The following is a 19,033-nucleotide window of genomic DNA, read 5'->3' as shown; positions in this document are numbered from 1 at the left end:
CGTAACAGTGGAAGTCCAGGTTGAGTTTGAAGAAGACTGCTTCATTATTGGCTGGGAGTTTCTAATAATCTGCTGAATGGATGTAGAATCAGTGTTATCAGAACAAATTCATACAAATACCCAAGCTGAATATCAGTGAATAATTATGATAGATATCACTATAATCAGGGGCACCGAAAAGGGGGGGTAAAGGAGACGGATTCTAGGGGCCCATCGTTGAGGGGGGCCCAGAGAGGCCCCTAATGATGATGAAATGATAATACAGAAAAAATAATATGACACTAAGTTATTAACTAACATATAAAAACAAATATTTTATTTTCAATGTCCTGGTAACAATAACTTTATTTGTTTTGGAAACATCAAAGCCTGCAGGGCCCCCCCTTCCCCCTCTCTATTTATGTTCAGTCCGACTGGATCAGCTGCAGGTAGCGCACCGGCGCTTTGTCACACAGCGCCACAGCAGGCAAGGGGGCAGAGACGGCAGTATGCCTCAAATAGCAGGCAGCCAAAAACGAAAAGAAAAGAAATTAAGAGAGGAGAAGGAGTTGAAGGGTCGACAATATGTCACCCAGTATTTCAGAAAAAAGGTGGGTTTGTTATTTGTGGTGGAAAACTATGGAATATTAACTTTATCCCTGTCTGTGGTCTATAGCTAGCTCACTTTTCCCACCATGTTAGCTCAAGAAAACTCTGGATTTTTACATTTCACTGTTATTTTAGTTAAATAATCAATCCAGTCAAACATTTATCAAGCTGTTCTTATTCAATTAGTTGACCTTCCCTCTGTCAAAATGATGCCTCATTCTGAACAGAGTCAAGTGCACCAGAAGCTGCAGCAGCTGTCTGTCAGCCCCCAACTCCCCATGCCCCTGAACCAGCCCCAGTGCCCCCACATGAGGAAGGAGGTGAGCAGCTGTGTGTGTTGAAATAATAACAATAATAATAATAATAATAATACATTTTACTACAGTCTCAAAACAATACAAAGGTGAATCTGTTATGGGAAAGATTAATTAAAATGAATGAAATAAAAATCATTTTGAACAATTTTAATGGTTCAAAAAGCATAAACCCTTAAATAGAATTAAATAGAACACGTGCAGTAAGAACAGAGGAGAAAATCTGTGGTGTGTGCAGCAGACTGGGGTGACTGCTCTCAGTCCAATCTGAGAAGTTTACATGTTGGTGACTATGCTATTACAAATAGTTTTATTATAGGAAATACTATATAATTAATGTCTATGCATACACTCTACAGAGCCAGGTCCAGGACCCTCTTCTGGTTTGTCAGGGAGGAATGTGGAGGAAGTGGAGGAAGAGATGGAAGAGGGTACAGATGAATGTGAGAGCGCAGAAACACAGGCGACAGAGAGTGAGGACGAAGATGTTGAAAGTAATTCAGAGGAGGATGGACTGAATGAGTGTACAGAAAGAGTCAGAAAGACCACAGAGAGGCAGGAAGAAAAACAAGCTGATGTTGAGGTAGCCTATTTGAAAGGGAAGAAGATAATCTGACTGATGACCCTGGTTTCTGGCCAGCAGATTTTACTGATCATTGTTTATTTCCTATTTAAGAATCAGTGTTGCAGCAAATAAATGAATCAAAATTAATTCCAGTGTATTCAGAGTGCTCAGTTCTTCCCCTACTGTACATGTCAACTGTCATGTTGTTCTTCTTTCACAAATATGGTAATGATAGTCAAAAATACCATTAAAATGCAGAATTGTATGTAAAATAGCATCAAAAAATGTTGCCGCTGTGTTGGGGGCCCTGTAAAGATTCTTTTCATGGGGCCCAAAATCCCTAGCGGCGCCCCTGCTTGAAGGGCTACTGACTCGCCTTCACATAGCCTACACAGACACGTGTGTGGGGGTGTTAGACCGACCTCCCACCACCAGGGGCAGCAGCAGCGGTGAACAGACCCTTGACAATAACAGGAAACTATTTGTTTATTAGCCGCTACATCCGGTTGGCCACAGGTCTTCTGTTTTCCACTCCGGAGACGATCCTGCAAAACATCCGTGTCTGTCTTTTTACTCAGATGTTTTTGTTGTAGTGTTGTTCAACAAACTTTGCAGCACACCACCCCTCCGTCCGGAGGAGCTTTGCACCGGTACGTGTGTGCGGAGGTGGGCTCGGCTCCGTCCCTGCGGCTCCAGCAGCGTCGCCCTCCGCTCCCACAGCGATGTCCGCCGACAGAGGCTTCATCTCTGCACGTTTCCCCTGCTGACTCGAGCCGGAGCTCCACGGTTCACCATGGCGAGCGAAAACAACGACACCAACGCGGGCACCGAGGGGGAGGAGGCCGGCCACCCGTCCGAGACCAACGAGCACGACTACGCGCACGCCGCGGCCGCTGCCTTCCCCGCCCCGGAGGCTTCCTCCGTCTCCGGTAACGGTGCAGCGGCGGACGGCGGCCCCACAGCCGGGGAGCCCCCCGTCTCTCTCACGGTAGAGCTGCCCGAACCGGCCGTCGGGGCGGAGGTGGACTGTCCCGCTGAAAACTACGTGGGTCCAGCAGCCTCCACGCCGCCGCCGCCCCCTCCCCAGCCCCAGGCCGAGGACGACCCCCAGGCGGCGGCCGAGCCCGAGGCCGCCGCCGCGGGGTCCGGCCGGGGCGGCGGCCGGCAGCGCAGCAGGCGGCCGGAGGACAAGAACTGCGCCGGCTGCAGGGTCGAGTTTGAGCGGCAGGGTCGCCGCTTCAACCGGAGGGCGGTGTACACCTTCACCACCCCGGACACGGTGCACTGGGTCTTCCCGGAGTCCGCGGTGAACGAGAAGTCCTTCCTGTGCGAGACCTGCGTGCAGGTGATCCGGAGCAAGGGCAAACGCAAACAGACGGGGAAGAGGCGGTCTCTGTGGCTGAAACCTCCCGATACCAAACAGGTGTGTGTGTCTGTCATTCATCATTTCAAACACAGCTGTGAAGTGTTACATGCAGAACCACCAGTATGACTGTGTGTTTCACACTTGGAATAAGTTTCGTTGTTTTTCTGTTTGTGTCCTGTTGTTGGTTTGATGACTGCAGACAAGTGCAAAGGCCAAAAAGAAGAAAGGCCGAAGGATGGGGAAGAAGGGCAAAGCAGCGTTGCTGGTGAGCAAGTCCTGCTACAAGTCTGCTTTCAAGATGCTGTGGTCGGCTAAAGGTGCCAGGAAGCCCATGCTGGAGTTCTGGACCAAGCAGCTGAAGGAGGAGGTGAGGCCGAGGACTTGAGTTGTTTCAGTTTTCACATGTTGCATTGTTTTGTCCTGGTGTCATTGTGATGCTGACCTGGCTGTTTCCTGCAGATGAAGCTGCTGTCTCGACAGGGAGACAGCCCCTTCCAACAGAAGGTGACGAGCAGGAAGCCCCTGTTGACCTTCCCGTGGCGGCGGTGCCTGAACTGGGCCCAGGACAAAGCTCCGCTCGTCACCACCTGCCTCCGCACGCTGTTCCCCGACGTCAACAGTCTCTCCAAGAGCAGCCAGTAAGTTTGAGTTCACACCGTCCACAGAGCTTCACCGTGGGTCAGAGAAGTTACAGATGAACATCTGTTTGTTTGTGTGGCAGCCAGATGTCAGAGGAACAGGCACAGACGCTGCTGGAGCGCCGGACTGTGGTGGCGCTCTCCATCCCGCTCTTCACCAGGAACATATGGAAGAACAACTTCATGCAGGCTTCTCTAGGGGCCGAGCTGCGCCTGCAGGGCTGCTCCGGCTCCGCCCTCGACGCCCTCAACACCATGGGACTGTGCCAAAACAAGGACACTGTCAGATTACTGACGCAGAGGCTCCAAAACGGCAAGAGGACGGTGAGTATACTGGTCAGTGGTGCAGCAAAACCACCAATGCACATGTTCGTCCTGTTTGAGTGAAGCTGAACTATTAACATCTGACAAAGTCTCATATTATGTGAATTAGTGACGTTGACCAGGCTCCCTTGCATCAGCAGCACTACACTTCTAGTCACTGGCAGGTTGAGATCAGTCTGCGTTTGGGCTTCTCCTGAGGATGAATATTTTTCAATAGTTTTCAAGTCTAGACTGTAAAAATAACGCTAATTCACCAGTACGGAAGCCTTAAGGGACCATTCATCCCTCGACTTTATTTCTTCTGTTTTCAAAAACGGAACTAAGCAAAGTTTCTCTTATTTTACAGCCATGGTTTGTAATGATTGTTTCTGTCAGACGGAGGCGCTGCTCTGTGGTAAAACATAATTTACTAAGTTTGTGCTGCTTTGTGTTTTGTCAGTCAACACAGAACGGACGACAAACTTCAAAGCTGAAACAGGAACAGATGGCAGACGTGGAGGAAGAAGAAACTGAGGAAGAAGAGGAAGCAGAGGAGGAGGAGGAGGAGGAAGAAGAAGAAGAAGAAGAAGAGGATGAAGAAGAGGTAGAGGTGGGCTTGGAGGAGGAGGATGAAGACGACGAAGACGAGGAGGAGGAAATGGAGATTGCGGAGGAGGAAGAAGTAGAAGAGGAGGAGGTGCAGGATGGAGTGCAAGAAGAAGAGGAGGAGGAAGAGGAGAATCGTGCAGCTGAGGAAAAAGAGGAGAAGAAGAGAAAGAAGGAGGCAAAGAAGCAGAGGAAGGAGGAGAAGAGGAAGGAGAGAGGAAAACGAAAGGCGAAGGCGAGAGAGGATGAAGAGGAGGAGGAGGATGAAGATTCGGAGCAGAAGAAGAGGAGGGTGGTGGTGGTTCGGCTCGGCCTGCTGAAGGGACACTCCGAGGTCGGACGATCCGACCTATCAGCTCCCTAAGACGTTATTGGCCCCGCCCACGGACTACACAGGCATTCTGGGAATAGTAGGAGGTCCGAAACTGGATGAGAGCTTTACTTTTTCATTTTTGTTTTTTTGGGATGTTTAAAAAAAATCAGATTGAGACTGAAACGAGCTGATCTGAGTCCAGATGACCTCCACTGAACTAACGATGAAGACGCAGCCGATTGGTCACATGAACATCTGCATCGTCCTTATTCTGACTGATGGTCGTGTGTGACAGTTCGGATCTCAGAGTGACAACCAGAAAAGACAACTTCCTGTTATTTCACTTTACACACAGACGCCGCAGCAGCTTCCAGAACACTGTTTTATTCTGGTGAGATTTTCTTTACAGGTGATTAATACGATCAAGAAACTGATCTGAAACTTAAAGTCGTACAGATGTTTCTGAACCAAAATGGGTCATTTGGTCCTAATTATACAAACAGTGGTTGAATGGAGGTGGGAATGAGTTCGACCGAAGAGTCATTTAATGTTGCAGCTCTTTAAAGTCATAATTTGAAAATAAAGTCCTACATTTTTTTGAAATTTAAGAAGAAAGTCTCTTTTTAAATCAATAAAATTTGTTATTTTGAGAAAAACTCCATGACATTTAGAAAACAACATGTCAGGAAGTTTACGTTTTACGCTCTTTCACTGTCATGTCATGGTTTATCGAACTGTTTATTCAACTCGGTAAGTGAGGGTGAAGAGACGGATAACACTAAAACCAAATCTGACTGAAGGATGAACTTGCTCCAAAACAAAATATCAACAACATCTGCAGCCTCCGTCTCCTCAGTGTCACAGTTATTGCAGCTGATTATTAGTAGTTTGATTATTTCTATTTCTTTTAATTTCTCTTATATGTTATTGTCTCAAAATTTACAATAAGAAAGTGATGAGCTCAGGTTGTCCACATCCCTCAAATGACAAAGCAGTTTTCTTGTTATATTACAACTGGAGCTGTTGTGATTCGTTGATTAATTGATTTGGTATTTAAGCAAGGATTAATCTACCACTATTTTGATTATGAATTAATCATTAAGACCCTGTGCCTGGCTTCGGCTTCTCTGTGTGAGAGGATTTGCTGCTTCTTTCTGTTTTGTTTCATTATCATGTTGGAAAATCTTTGGGTTTTTGAATTGTTGGTCACAAAAGAAGACATTAATCATGTTGGGCATTTTCAAGTTTCTGATATATTTATTAACAAGGAGTTATTGATTAGTAAAAAAAAAAATTACTCAATGAAAATCAGTCTTTCACAAGCCTCATTACAACTCAGAGAAGTTTGTTGAAATAACATTTTCCCAGTTACGTCTTTGTCAGAGGTTATACTTTTCACATCGGCCAAGTTCTTGTTAATTAAAACTTACTGTCATGGTAATATTACTTTTTTTTTTTCATTCATTCATTTTCATTTTCATTTATCTGAAAGGTAAAATGAAGATAGTGTTGATGAAACATTCCTAGTTTGATGTGGTTGTAAATTAGAAGTTAACAACCAACCATCATCCACTCCAACCAACAATATACTATACTGGGAGGACAATTTTTGCAGATAAAATAATTTTGATTGTTTTTTAAAGTTTTCTCCAATATTTTTGAATGTGACAGATCTCTGTCTCTTTTCAATCTCAATGTCTTGAAAACCATCAGCCTCCAATACAGCATCCCTGAAAGGCCAGTGTTTATCATTTCAAGACAAGTGAGTCTTTTAGGATCATTTTCGTAAGTTTATCGTTTGGGGTAGAAAGAAACACACAGGTTATATGCAAAGGAGCATCTGCACTGATACTGGATTAGTGATGCACTTCATCCCCTTATGACAAAAATCAGTATTATAAAAGCAGACACAAAAAATCCTTTGCAGAAATTTTTTTTTGTCTTTAAAAATGACCCCAGAGAGGCAAAAGTTAATAAAATGTTTTACTTACCTTTCAGGGCTTCATAGTTTCAGGTTATGAGAGTTCATAGTTTTTCTTTTCTTTTTGTATTTCCTGTTTGTTGGCCACAGTGAACCTGAGAGTCTTTATGCTTTGTTCTCATCACGTGGGACAGATGTTAAGGATGGGATGTATGCCTTCTGATTTTCAAGCTATAATGTTATCTGACAACTACAGATGGCTGTGTGATCACAGAGTTGGTTGTATGAGGTTTGAAGATACCGTCCATTGACAAAATAAAATTGTAACCATTGGATAAATAACTGCTACAACAAACTTTGGTTTAACATAAAACGTCCACATGTTAAAAGTAACATTAGGACTGTAATGGCTGTTAATTACTGTAACAGCAACGTGACATGAACGCATCATTAAAGTCCTGACAAACAAGAAGTTTTAGGATTCATTTATTAACTCTGAGGAAGATCATCAAAAATCTACATTGTCAATAATCTTCCTAACAATCTACATGTTTGTCAGAAATCTAATTTTTTTCTTCCCCTTGGCAAGATGGTTTTACGTTTTATAATTTCAGAATAATCTTTTTCCAAAAAGAAATGCTAATTATGGCGAAAACAGATATTGCTTAACTGAGAATAAGAATTACTTTATTAATGCCCAAAGGGAAATCCATGTATTCATTAACTAGTCAGATTAACCACATTTTCTCCTGTAATCAGCAGCAGACTACAGATAAATTACACCTTCACCGGATATTAAAGAGCCGTAAAATCAAGTGTTAACACTGAGCTCTTCCTCTCTGCTGTGATCACAGGGTACTTTCACAGTTTGTCATCACTTATCTCTCCTTTATTTTAGGTTTTAGTTCATTTTCTCAAAGCTTCTCTGCTGAATGCATGTGTTTGTGTGTGTTTGACTTGAAAACTATGACAGGTGTGTTTTCGGGGTGTTGGTCTCAGATCTGATGTTTGACTGGTTCTTCTAAACTTTTGCCAATAAAAAACGCCTCGTGTCTCTGCTAGTGACTCAGGTGTTGCTGCTTTTATTTGTTTTACAATGTTCTTGATCAGGAGAGTTTCTATCAATTCTATTGAAAAAAAGGCTCATACTGTCACAAACAGTATAAACTCCTCAAAAAAAATAAGTAGGCTGACGTTTTTTTGAGGAGTTCATTTTACATAATGTATACAATTACTATAGGCCATTATGATCATTTATTGGTAAGAACATAACAGATTTAGCACCTGCAGTAGTAATCTGTAGTAACAGCACTTCATTTTTTGACGAGGGGAGTAAATATTGCTCTACATGTATGAACATGCAAAGATAGAGATTTAACCCGAAACAAAACAAGGTATATATCATACATGTGTGTGTATGCATATACATAGTGTGTATAGTCTAGTAATTATTCTCCAAAAAAAGTTTTCTTTGAAATGTAACATTTTTTAAAAATACGGTTACACCAGGACTGCACAATAATCATAATGAAGGATTAAAGGTTTTTATTTCTGTAACAGAGTCTTGTACAGCAACAAAAACATCCACAGAGCTGCTGCAGCTACAATAAATATTCATGGCCACACTCCACCTCCAGCGCTCGGCTGGTTCTTCTCTTCTCTGCTGCTTTTAGAGCCGGACAGAGTTAAGTGCGAGGAATTAAGTAAATAGATCGATACAGTATGTTTTTGTGGTTAGAAGTACAAGAGCATATTAACAGCACAACTACTGAGAGTACAAATTATGTTTTTGCCAGTCTGCAAAATTTCATTTTCAGATTTTCAGTTAATTTTCTCAGGTCTAGGTTTGGGGAAGATAAATAAAGAACTTGGCCTGAAGTTCCTAATTATAGAAGAGCAAATATCTGATTTCATTCAAAGGTAAATGTTGAAGACTGAGGATTTTTCTGTCAGTCAAGAGTTTCAATCCAAACGCAAAGACCCCGTGGTGGTCTGAGGATTATTCTGACCTGCAGACTGATCAAATCCTGACATTCTTTATCTCACTCAGCAGTTTTGTTGTCACAAGAAAAACTACAGGATAGAGCGACTTTTATTTTGAAGGGGAGAAAGTGGACAGAGCAACCGGAGACACGCACAGTTCGGTGAAGTTTGTAACGGTGACTTGACTGAACTGTGGGACCGCCGCTTTCGGTGCGGGATGAACAGCTGTGCGTCAGGAGCGTTTTTAAGAAATGGTTTGGCTGTATTTACACATTATTTGTAGATTTTGTCTGACTACGTTTCCACTGTCTGTGTGAACAAGACAAAGAGGATCGAGGTGTGGGTCATCCTGTACGTGTGCGTGTGTGTGCGCGTCTCAGACGTTGAGGGTCTTCTTGATAGAGAAGATGATGTCTTTGATCTGCGGCACACTGTTGTCCTCCAGGATTTTGGCGTACGGCATGGGGATGTCGACGCCCGTCACTCTGGTGACTGGAGAGTCCAGGTAATTGAAGGCAGGACCTACACACACACACACACACACAAGCCCAAAGATTATGAAACCCATTCAATCACATTTTAAGTTGAAATTCATCAACATACAACATAATGTCACAGCAAAAGTAAGTTAAGATTTTTCAGTTATACTTTGTGGGATTTTTTGTGTCTAAACTATTGATTAAAAAAAAGTAATAAAGGATGACCAAACATTTACAAGCTCAGATTTCTGACATACAAACAGCCGACGTATCTAACCGGTCACTTGTTACCTTCCATGATCCTGGCGCAGATCTCGGCTCCGACGCCAAACTGAGGCCAGCCACCCTCCACCGTCACCAGGTTGTTGGTCTTCATCACGCTGGTCTCAATACTCTCCACGTCCATAGGACGGATGGTCCGCAGGTTGATCACCTGACACACAGACAGACAGGAAGTCGTTAACAGATTGCCGACCAGGTCACCTTCGTCAGGTGGCAACAATCCTGTTTCCCTACCTCACACTCGATTCCCTCCTTGGCGAGGACGGCGGCAGCGTCCAGACAGTGGCCGACGTACCGAGAGTGAGAGACGACAGTGACGTGTGTCCCTGAAACACAGAAAGGAGAAGGCGGAGCTTTAAGTTGGTGATCAAAAGAGCGCCAGTCAATCAACGATGAAAAGAAGACAGGATGAAATCAGTGTTGTTTTTGGCAGGCATTTTAGATTTAGTCTTAGTCTTATTGACGAAAATACTTATTAGTTTTAGTCAATTTTAGTCATTCCTATATGTTATAGTTTTAGTCTAGTTTTAGTCGACGAAAACTCAACAAGGTTTTCGTCTAGTTTTAGTTAGTTTCAGTAAAAAAAAAAAAAAAAAAAGTCTTTCAACAAATTAATTCAATAAAGGAATGGTTTTACACATAATGTTTCCACCCAATGCCAAATACTTTATGGTCTAAGGATTATCCATTAGCCTACACACAGATAAAGTGGTAACAGTAGTGCATTCAGTTTTTTTTCTGATGGAGTGACGGCAGGTGTGTTGAGCAGAATGTGCGCTGCATGCCAGGTGGTGGGCGTAACCACACAAGGATGCAGCAGTGTTGCAGACACTTGTTGATTTTAATGGACAGATTACACGCACAATAAGAAGAAATGTCGTGCATTTGAACGTCTGACCACCCGTCAGCGCCGCGGAGCGGCTGCACCGCACTGACCGAGGTCACCAGAGCAGCGGATCACTGCCTGCTGCTCTCTGCCGCTCTAATCACAAGCACCGGGCGGCGGCGCACCGCGGCTCGTCTCAGCAGCGTCGTTCTGTTGTTGACGGAGCCGTTGCTAAATCGTGTGCAGCTAGTAATGACAATCCATAATATGGAATGTAGAGGCGATCACAGCCCGACCACTAACATTTACGTCCGTTCTCGTCTCGTCAACGAAAACTCACACACGTCTCGTCATGTTTTCGTCATCAGAGAGCCATGTTCGTCTCGTCACCGTCTCGTTATCGTCATGAAAAAAAGGGGCGTCAACGAAAATATTTCGTCATCGTCATCGTTAACGAAAACAACACTGGATGAAATACGACATTTATCTCCTTGTCAGCCCACAGTGGGACTGTCAATCAATTCATATATCTAATCACAATTAATCACACATCTTTTTATTTACTCAAAATACATCAAATTAGAAAAAAAAAACATCTTTAAGGGATATTTGTCCTATGATGCTGCTTTATGCAAATGTCACTTATGGACAAATTTTGTCCAGAAACTCTCAAGGTCTCAAATAACAACATGGCTCCATCTGACTAGTTACTGCTAGCAGACGCTTTAGCATGTGACTGCAGCCGATTAATTTCTAGCAACTGACTGAAACTAAGGTCAAAATCATAATAACAGAACGTGCGTTAATCACGTGTCAAAAAATAAATAAAATAAAAAATAGTGTCATTAAAAAGGAGGAATTTGCTTCAACATAATAATAACAACAAGGCATTAACTTCACTAGTCCACATATCACAACTGACCTTGTCTCTCCACCTTGGCCTTGCCGATGGGAACGGTGAAGTCTTTGGACAGAGCCTCCTCTGACATCTCAAAGGGAACACCGTACATCAGCTCGTTCTCCAGGAACACCACTGCAACACACACACACACACACACACAAGGCAGAGTTCAGTGAGAACAATTATACAGACAGCTTCATTCAATATTGGGCTGATCTCACAGCTATGATATATATATAAAAATTCAAGCAGCATTCAAGACTGAAATCCAACTGCTCAAACATCAGGTGTCAGTCAGAGACCCTTTCTAGCCAGACGTTGAAAAGATGAAACAAACTACTTCACTCAGTGACCTGAGGAAACCACTGAGCTACTTCCATTCAACCTCATGTTACAGAAGCACTGGTTTGAGGAACAGGATGGAAAGTGCTAGAAACACTATGTCAGAAAATCAGATATATGGCTAAAATACTGTTAATACAAAGTAAAACAGTTCCTGTCAATGGCAGAGACAGAGGACAGCTTCTCTCACCAGGGTTGTCGTCTCTTATGGCTGCTTTCAGGAGACCTCTGGCGTCTTCTGAGTTCCAGGGGCTGACGACCTTCAGGCCTGGACAGTGAGCGTACCTGCGGACAGAGAATCACATAATCACACTGACACAACTGTTGATGTTTTATGTTGATTTTTTTTTTTATGTCATCAATCAGATTTCTTTGTTTCCCTTCCTTTCAGTGTGTGAATTCTCCCCTCTTCACTCACTGTTATACAAGCTAAACAAAAAGGAGAATAACACGTGTAAGTGAACGCACCACGCAGCGAAGCACTGCGAGTGCTGTGCAGCGACGCCCGCTGACGCTCCGTTGGGTCCCCTGAAGACGATGGGCACCGACTGCAGACCGGCCGACATGTAGTAGGTCTTTGCTGCAGAGTTGATGACCTGGTCGATGGCTTGCATGGAGAAGTTGAAGGTCATGAACTCACAGATGGGTCTGAGGCCGGCCTTCAGGAGACAACACATTCATTTAGACAGAGCTGCAGCGCAAAGAAAGAGTCATGTTTGAGTTTACTGCACTGAGGCCATTTTAACTCATAAAAATGATTCAGTGTTAACCAGTATAATATTTATCCTCCAATGTATTTGTCACAATTGGTTGAACTGTACTCGAGGGATCATCACAAAAAATGTGTGTTTATGTAAACGTGAGGAATATCAGGCAATTATTCGTCATCATTTACTTAGTGTTGCCAAGAGGCATCGGCTTTATTTGTCTGACCTTATTGATATGGCAACATTTATCATCACTACATACACTGTAATAACCATATTGTACAATCAGAGGGTTGTGCGTGTTCACTCACCATAGCAGATCCCACTGCAATACCAGTAAAGCCCATCTACATATGAGAGAGAGAGAGGAAAACAACGTTAATACACTTTTCCTGTGTGTTTTGATCAGACATCAATTAAACCAACTCTGACAGAAGACAACTCAAACAGCTTAATCATTGCAATCAACATTTGTGGAGTTGAACGTGTCTCACCTCTGAGATTGGAGTGTCAATGATGCGTTTGTCTCCATACTTCTTCCACAGTCCTCTGCTCACCTACACACACACACACATTTACTAGTTACTAGTACTAGTTAGGAATCAAACTTACTTTCCTGGAAGAACACTTGTAACATTGACAACTAACTCCCAAAAATCATCGTAATCCCTGTTGGGGACCCAAGTTTCTGACCCCAAATGGACAAACTACGTACAATTAATTAAAAAAAAAAAACGTATAGTAGTTCACTTACTGACCTATTCCAAACACATATAAAAAAGTCTCTACAGTGAGACAGTAACAGAGATAATATATGAGCCTCTTTGAGTTAAGAACTGTTTGCAGATATCAGGCAGTCTTGTCAACAAACTGCAGATTAATCAATGAGCAGACTTTCATTTCCCTCAGTTCCCCCAGTTTATTATCACAGTAGAGACACAGACAGGATACAGTGATGTTGCCTTCAGGGACCCTGACCCACTGTGTGGTAACATGGGTCCACTCACCTTGTAGGCTCCGTCGTACTGAGCCACCTCCTCGCCCATCAGGAACACCCGCTCGTCCCTCTCCAGCTCCTCGTCCATGGCCTGGTTGAGGGCATCGCGGACCGTCACCTGACAACAGCAGCACCACACAGTCAGTACTGACCCACGACGGGCACCCAGAGGACACGGCTCGTCCTCAAGTCTTCTACATGTCAAGACCTGTCCTGTTAGTGAGGGTTTTACCCTTTGGATTTCAAGCTGCTACAGTTTTAATTCAAGTTGTCTGGAGAAACAAATGCTTCAATTGGTACAGTAAAATAAGTAAAGAAGTTGTTTTTGCAACAACATCATTAGTTTATATTTTACCCCTACAGCAGCAACGTCACCCGAGGCACAACAAAAGATAAAAATAAGTGTTAGGTAGGAATGGGCGATATTTTACCGTTTGCGATATACAGTCAAAAAATTTCCCCACGATAAGAATTTGTCATATTGCGATAATAACAATAAATTCTAGTTGATGACGTTTTTTATTTGACTTTATTTTTTAAACTTTATTGTATTCAGATTTACTCCCGTTTGATGATGTTGTGTGCAACCACGCACTCGCAGCCCAGCTCACGTTACAGGCACCTGCGTGCAGACCTGACCTCTTGGCTCACATGAAGAACAATAACAAACATGGTGGAAGGCGGAGCTGAGAGCAAGGAGCTCGTTGCTAAACGAGGCTCCAGCATTTGAATAAATGTTGAATCTGTTCTCACATTTCAAACTTGTTTGATTTGAGTCATTAAAATTTTGCAGTACTGTACAGGTGAATTGGTATTTTTTATCGTCACTTTTATCGTTACCGGGATAAATGGCAGAAATTATCGTCATACATTTTTTTGTCCATATCGCCCATCCCTAGTGTTAGGCCTTGGAAACATGTTTAAATTTTCATCCACCACATATAATGATGGTGGAGGCTGCCTGCAGCAGGACAACAAACCCAAACACACAACCAGACTCATACTGAACTATCATCTGAGACAAGAAGACATATTTCAACAGATGGTCTGGACCCCTCACAGTCATGTCATGTGGTCATTACACGAAGAGACAGAGGACACTGAGACAGACTAAACCCCAAGAGGAACCAGGGCAGGATCTTTAAGATGCTGGAACAACCTCCTTGATAAGTACCTGAAAAACTATGAGCAGGTGAACTGATGTTTTAAAGGCAACAGGAGGTCACAACAAATACTGATGTGATTTGTTTGTTTTTATGTTTTTTGTTTTACTAAATGTTTAATTGAGAAGTAGTCTTAGTATTTTCTGTTGCATTTCTCCACCAAGTTCTCTTCACTGACATTAAACTCAATACAACAGTTAATTCTGCACCCAACATGCACTGAGACGACCACAATGCAATATAATTGTCCCTCAACAGTAACACTTTATCATTCACTAATCACAAGCACATTATGATTCATTTAATGCGCACACATATCTGTATAAGGTAGATAACGTTATAGACACAGATATACATCAGCAATAGTTGGATTCATCTTGGCCACAAGTTCTCATCAATGTCAAACCTTCAGCTCCTGCCAGTCTGACAGACACATCCAGTAATCACTGTGGGAAATTGTCCTCTGTGGGGTTGAGGGGTTGAGATTAAGGTGGAGAAAAAGGGGAGGCTGTGCTGGGATGGACTGACAGAGAGCTGAAACATCACCTGTCCCGTTTTCTCACTTGGCCCAAGTCTTGAATGAAGCTGCTCGGTGCCTCTGCCGTAAGTTTGTTTTAATGATTCAAAGAAATTTAATGTCTTCAACATAATCTGACACTTTTTAAAACAACGATTCAAAATGGCCAGTGAACCGGTTTGCTGGTGGCTGAGTCTGGAAGACTACCAACAAGTGAAATCCTCGCTGTCTGTTTTGAAATCGATGAGACTGAGTAAAATCATCAGATGTCTGCGGGATGACATGATGCGAGCTGCCACCAGCGGACACACGCGTTATTAATAATAAATCTAATTTAAGTGGGTGGTAGCGGCAGCAGCTCTGATACAAAAATACATCGTAATAGCACCCGCACTTTGTCACAAAACCCGGAATAGAGTAAATAACATAAATCAGTGAATAGGTGTTGTGGCTAAGGTTAGCCTGCTAGCTGCTAACTGACCTGCACTGCGGCCGGGAGGCTCCTGTGAAATCCCCGCCTCTGCAGCGCCGACACGGCTTTCTGTAAAAAGACAGCGAGCCGCCATTAACAACATTAAACATCTTACAATGTACTGACACTGATACGGAAGAAAGATCTTTAAACAATCCCTTACTTTGCTTGTGCGGAGAAAGCACCTCAGTGACACCGCCATCTTCACTCTGTCCTCTGCCGGAGAGAAGGCGGGGACTACACAGAGGTCAGTAGACGTCGACCAATCAGCACTGCGCTTGATCTCTACGTCATTGTGCGTCATGACACACAGCCTATCACATCCGCTCACGAGAGACAGAGGCGGGAGAAAGCGGAAAAAGGAGTCCAAGGACACAGTAGCGCTGTCATTTTGTATGGAAGACAAATCATGCTGAAATAAAATTTTTTTATAAAAAATGAAATAAAATAAAATAACAATGTGGTTTTGTTTTATTGATGACTTAACCAGGAGAGTTTCCTCCTTGTATTGTGGTGTAGGCTATTGTTAAAACCATGTCATGTAGCCTAATTATAGTTATACAAGTGCTACAATGAAATAAGAAAGAAGAAACATTGTTTTATTGTTTTTAAACTATAAGTTACACTATAGACTGTGATCTTGAGGTTTGAGTCACCAGAGCACAGTAGATACAACTAATAAACTGATCCATCAGTGACATTGTACAACTTCTATCTCTTCTAAAAGCGTTACGCTACACATTTGAAGCCTTTGGGCGCAGAAGCAAGTGGATAAATTATTAGAAATATTTCCCAGTGTAACAAATCTCTATAGCCTACATATTTCATCACTTAACCTCCTAAATTATCTGTCACCAGTCAGATTTTGAAATTTCGGCATCAAAATCTGATGTCCACTCAGTGGTAGTTGATGTGTGTCTGACCTAGGGTTGCAAAATTCCGGGAATTTTCAAAGTTGGAAACTTTCCATGGGAATTAACGGGAATATATGGGAATTAACAGGAATATATGGGAATAAACGGGAATATATGGGAATTAATGGGAATAAATCAGAAATGTACAAAATTGAAGGTTGGCCCTTAACAGGGATAGTTGGAGAAAATATATTGTAGCATAATCTTGGCTAAAACAACCAGATTTAATGCAAGTGCACTATATGCTATTCCTCCATTACATGCACACAGCACACTTCTTACTGCAGGGCTATTGAGGCCACGCCCCCTACATGCACTGTGCATTCCTCCATTACATGCACAGATGATTTCTTGAACCCTGAAGGCCACACTGTTGAGCCCAAAGCACAAGAGGGGGGCTCCTTTCATTTAAAGGGACAACGAGAAGTTTTTGAAAGTGAAGGGTTTTCACACTACATTTCCCATGAGCCTCCATGCGCACTGTGAAATAATTGGACCGGCGTAAGATGAAAACAGCGAAAACATTTGCCAAAAATGTTTTCATTGATCAAGAATGAAAGTCGGAAGTTGGAAGACGATCAGATACCGTCGTAGTTCCGACCATAAACCGCGATTCGGCGGCGTTATTCCCATGACCCACAGGGCAGCATCCGCAAAACCGAAACTAGGAAATGCTGGGTGAGCCGACCACTAAATAATAATAATAACAGTAATGTAGATTCATCCACATTAATATGAGACTTTTTTTATAACCAAATAAAAACTCCTCGTTGTCCCTTTAACATTTTGAAAGGGATTTTTTTTTTTTGGGGGGGGGGGGGGGGATATTTCCAAAATTCCCCAGCTTAACTTCCCATGGAAAGTTTCCGGAAATTTACCGGAAATTTTTCGCCCCTTTGCAACCCTAGTCTGACCTAAAACTACGCACTTCTGATGAAGCACATTAGCCTACATAAACTTAAAAACACAAACACACATTTGAGGACATCAACACAGACTCAAGCATATATATTTTCACATGTAAATTTAGACAAAAACTAATGAAACAAAAATTTGGTGATACACATAGCCACTTTAATAGATGTTTCCCTTCTGTGTTAAATGTGTCGTAATTAAACGGAACAGCTAAAATAAGTATTTTCAATAAATGCTACTTAGTCATCATTTTCTTGAACCATTTTTAATCAAATGTTCACTCAGTTGTTACAGTTGTCATTTCACCACAGCAGGCTGCTGGAGTTATTTCAATACTGATAATAGAGAAGGTCATTTTACAGCTGCAAATCTTTTCATCTCAAGACAACAGTTGGACCAAACTTGAAAACATTTGATGCATCTAGTGTGTGGTAACTATAAATGACCTGGACACTGTAGAGAGTTTCACTTTTTTTTTAAAACCTGCTTCCTTGTGATCCAGCTCCTTCTGTGGGACTGCAGATTGTTTTTATAAACACAAACACACCTCTGGACCTGCCTCCTTCCCCTCATGGGTTAAAGTGCTGCAGAGAAACATTCTGATACAATTCAATGACCACTCAGGACGTGAAGACCATCGCATTGGACCGGATTGCACTGAACAATAAAGACAAATCATCTCAGCACAGAGCACTGGGTTTGAAACAGTCGCTCTTTGCTACAACTTGGTTTCTGGTGATCAGTGTCATCAGGCTGCAGGAGTCACCCGTGCTCAAGGTTCACAGCTCAACAGCCACTGTGACACAGGAAAACGCTTCAGCACACAGGTGATCTATGTGAAAGGCTTTTGATAGAGTCTATGGAAGCCACGCCCACTTTTAAATGTATGTTTTTAGGACATTTTAAGAAACTGGCTTTGATGTTTTCCAGTGGAAAATTATATGAGACTGGCATTGCTCTCATATTTGTTAATCAAATGTAGCCTATTGTAAGGCTTTAGCCAAAACTGATTAGCTTAACTTTGAGAAGTGGAAATCTGGGCCAATATCTACGCCTGGCTCTCTCCACTGGTAATAACATCCACCTTCCAGCAACCTCTAAATCGACATGCTCAATATCAAAAATTAACATTTAATTACCATGCTGTATCCTGTTTGATTACTGTGTGCAAAATAAGTGAGTTGGTAGATGGATTGTGTATTTCAGCCTCTGTCGCCAGTCTTTATGCTAAGCTAAACTAAGCTAACTGTCTACCTAATAATAGAAAACACTAGAAGGTGTAAGCTTACTCTAATCATTTAAACCTTTAAATACATGACATGGAGTTTCACAATTAAATCTGCAAAGAGCTCAGAAAAATGAAAACCACAATACACAACTGCTGAAAATGAAATATATTTTGTCTCTGTCTGAAATCAATTTTCTTTTTGGCTTTCTTATGAAATGTATTAAGAAAGCCTCGGAAGCACAGCATTCCCTTTGTATTCTAATAAGTGCTTTATTATCAATTATAAGTTTATATATTATATATTAATTTATACCTCTGTACTGTTTGTTCAGGAAACTTGATTGACATTTTCACTATGTTCTGACATTTTACAAACTAAATAAAAAATAATCTTTAGTAGTGTATTTCGGGACATGGCTCTGATTTGTCTTAACATCCTGTGTGCTGAGGCGTTTAAATGCAATCCTTTGTACATGCAGATGACCCGGTGACAAATCATATCTATGTATGATACTGTCACATGCAGTATCTTTTTTTTTTACAAAAAGAGAAAAAAGACATTCAAATTTCCATAGGCACAAAGATCCATATGGCACAATAAACAAAATAAAAAATCTCAGCTGGACGACAACAAACATTAAAACACAACAGAATAAAAACTGAGGAAAAACACTTAAAATATCAGGAATTACC

General features: G+C 42.2%; 2 protein-coding genes across 4 annotated transcripts; one reads left to right on the top strand and one right to left on the bottom strand.

Annotated features, from left to right (window-relative positions):
• The first annotated feature begins 1,983 nt into the window (after positions 1-1,983).
• LOC310986629 (uncharacterized protein) lies at positions 1,984-7,669 on the top strand. Of its 3 annotated transcripts, XM_083972623.1 has the most exons (6): positions 1,984-2,890; positions 3,033-3,200; positions 3,293-3,471; positions 3,555-3,795; positions 4,235-4,288; positions 4,331-7,669. In XM_083972623.1, exons 1-6 carry the CDS (start codon positions 2,261-2,263, stop codon positions 4,742-4,744), a joined length of 1,686 nt encoding a protein of 561 aa, XP_083828749.1. In that variant the 5' UTR covers positions 1,984-2,260; the 3' UTR covers positions 4,745-7,669. The 3 variants fall into 3 exon arrangements, with proteins under 3 accessions (XP_083828749.1, XP_083828748.1, XP_083828747.1); XM_083972622.1 differs by having other exon boundaries at positions 4,244-7,669; XM_083972621.1 differs by having other exon boundaries at positions 4,235-7,669.
• Positions 7,670-8,144: 475 nt separating this feature from the next.
• pdhb (pyruvate dehydrogenase E1 subunit beta) lies at positions 8,145-15,520 on the bottom strand. The gene is made up of 11 exons (XM_083972625.1): positions 15,447-15,520; positions 15,293-15,352; positions 13,142-13,249; positions 12,629-12,691; positions 12,446-12,481; positions 11,896-12,086; positions 11,618-11,712; positions 11,107-11,217; positions 9,593-9,684; positions 9,368-9,509; positions 8,145-9,119 (listed from the first exon to the last, which is right to left on the bottom strand). Exons 1-11 carry the CDS (start codon positions 15,483-15,485, stop codon positions 8,974-8,976), a joined length of 1,083 nt encoding a protein of 360 aa, XP_083828751.1. The 5' UTR covers positions 15,486-15,520; the 3' UTR covers positions 8,145-8,973.
• Between the last annotated feature and the right edge of the window lie 3,513 nt (positions 15,521-19,033).

Source organism: Trachurus trachurus (genome assembly GCF_905171665.1).
Source record: "Trachurus trachurus genome assembly, chromosome: 5".
Classification (NCBI taxonomy): domain Eukaryota; kingdom Metazoa; phylum Chordata; class Actinopteri; order Carangiformes; family Carangidae; genus Trachurus; species Trachurus trachurus.
The sequence above is the reverse complement of the archived record's forward strand: the minus strand, read 5'-3'. Positions and strand labels throughout refer to the sequence as shown.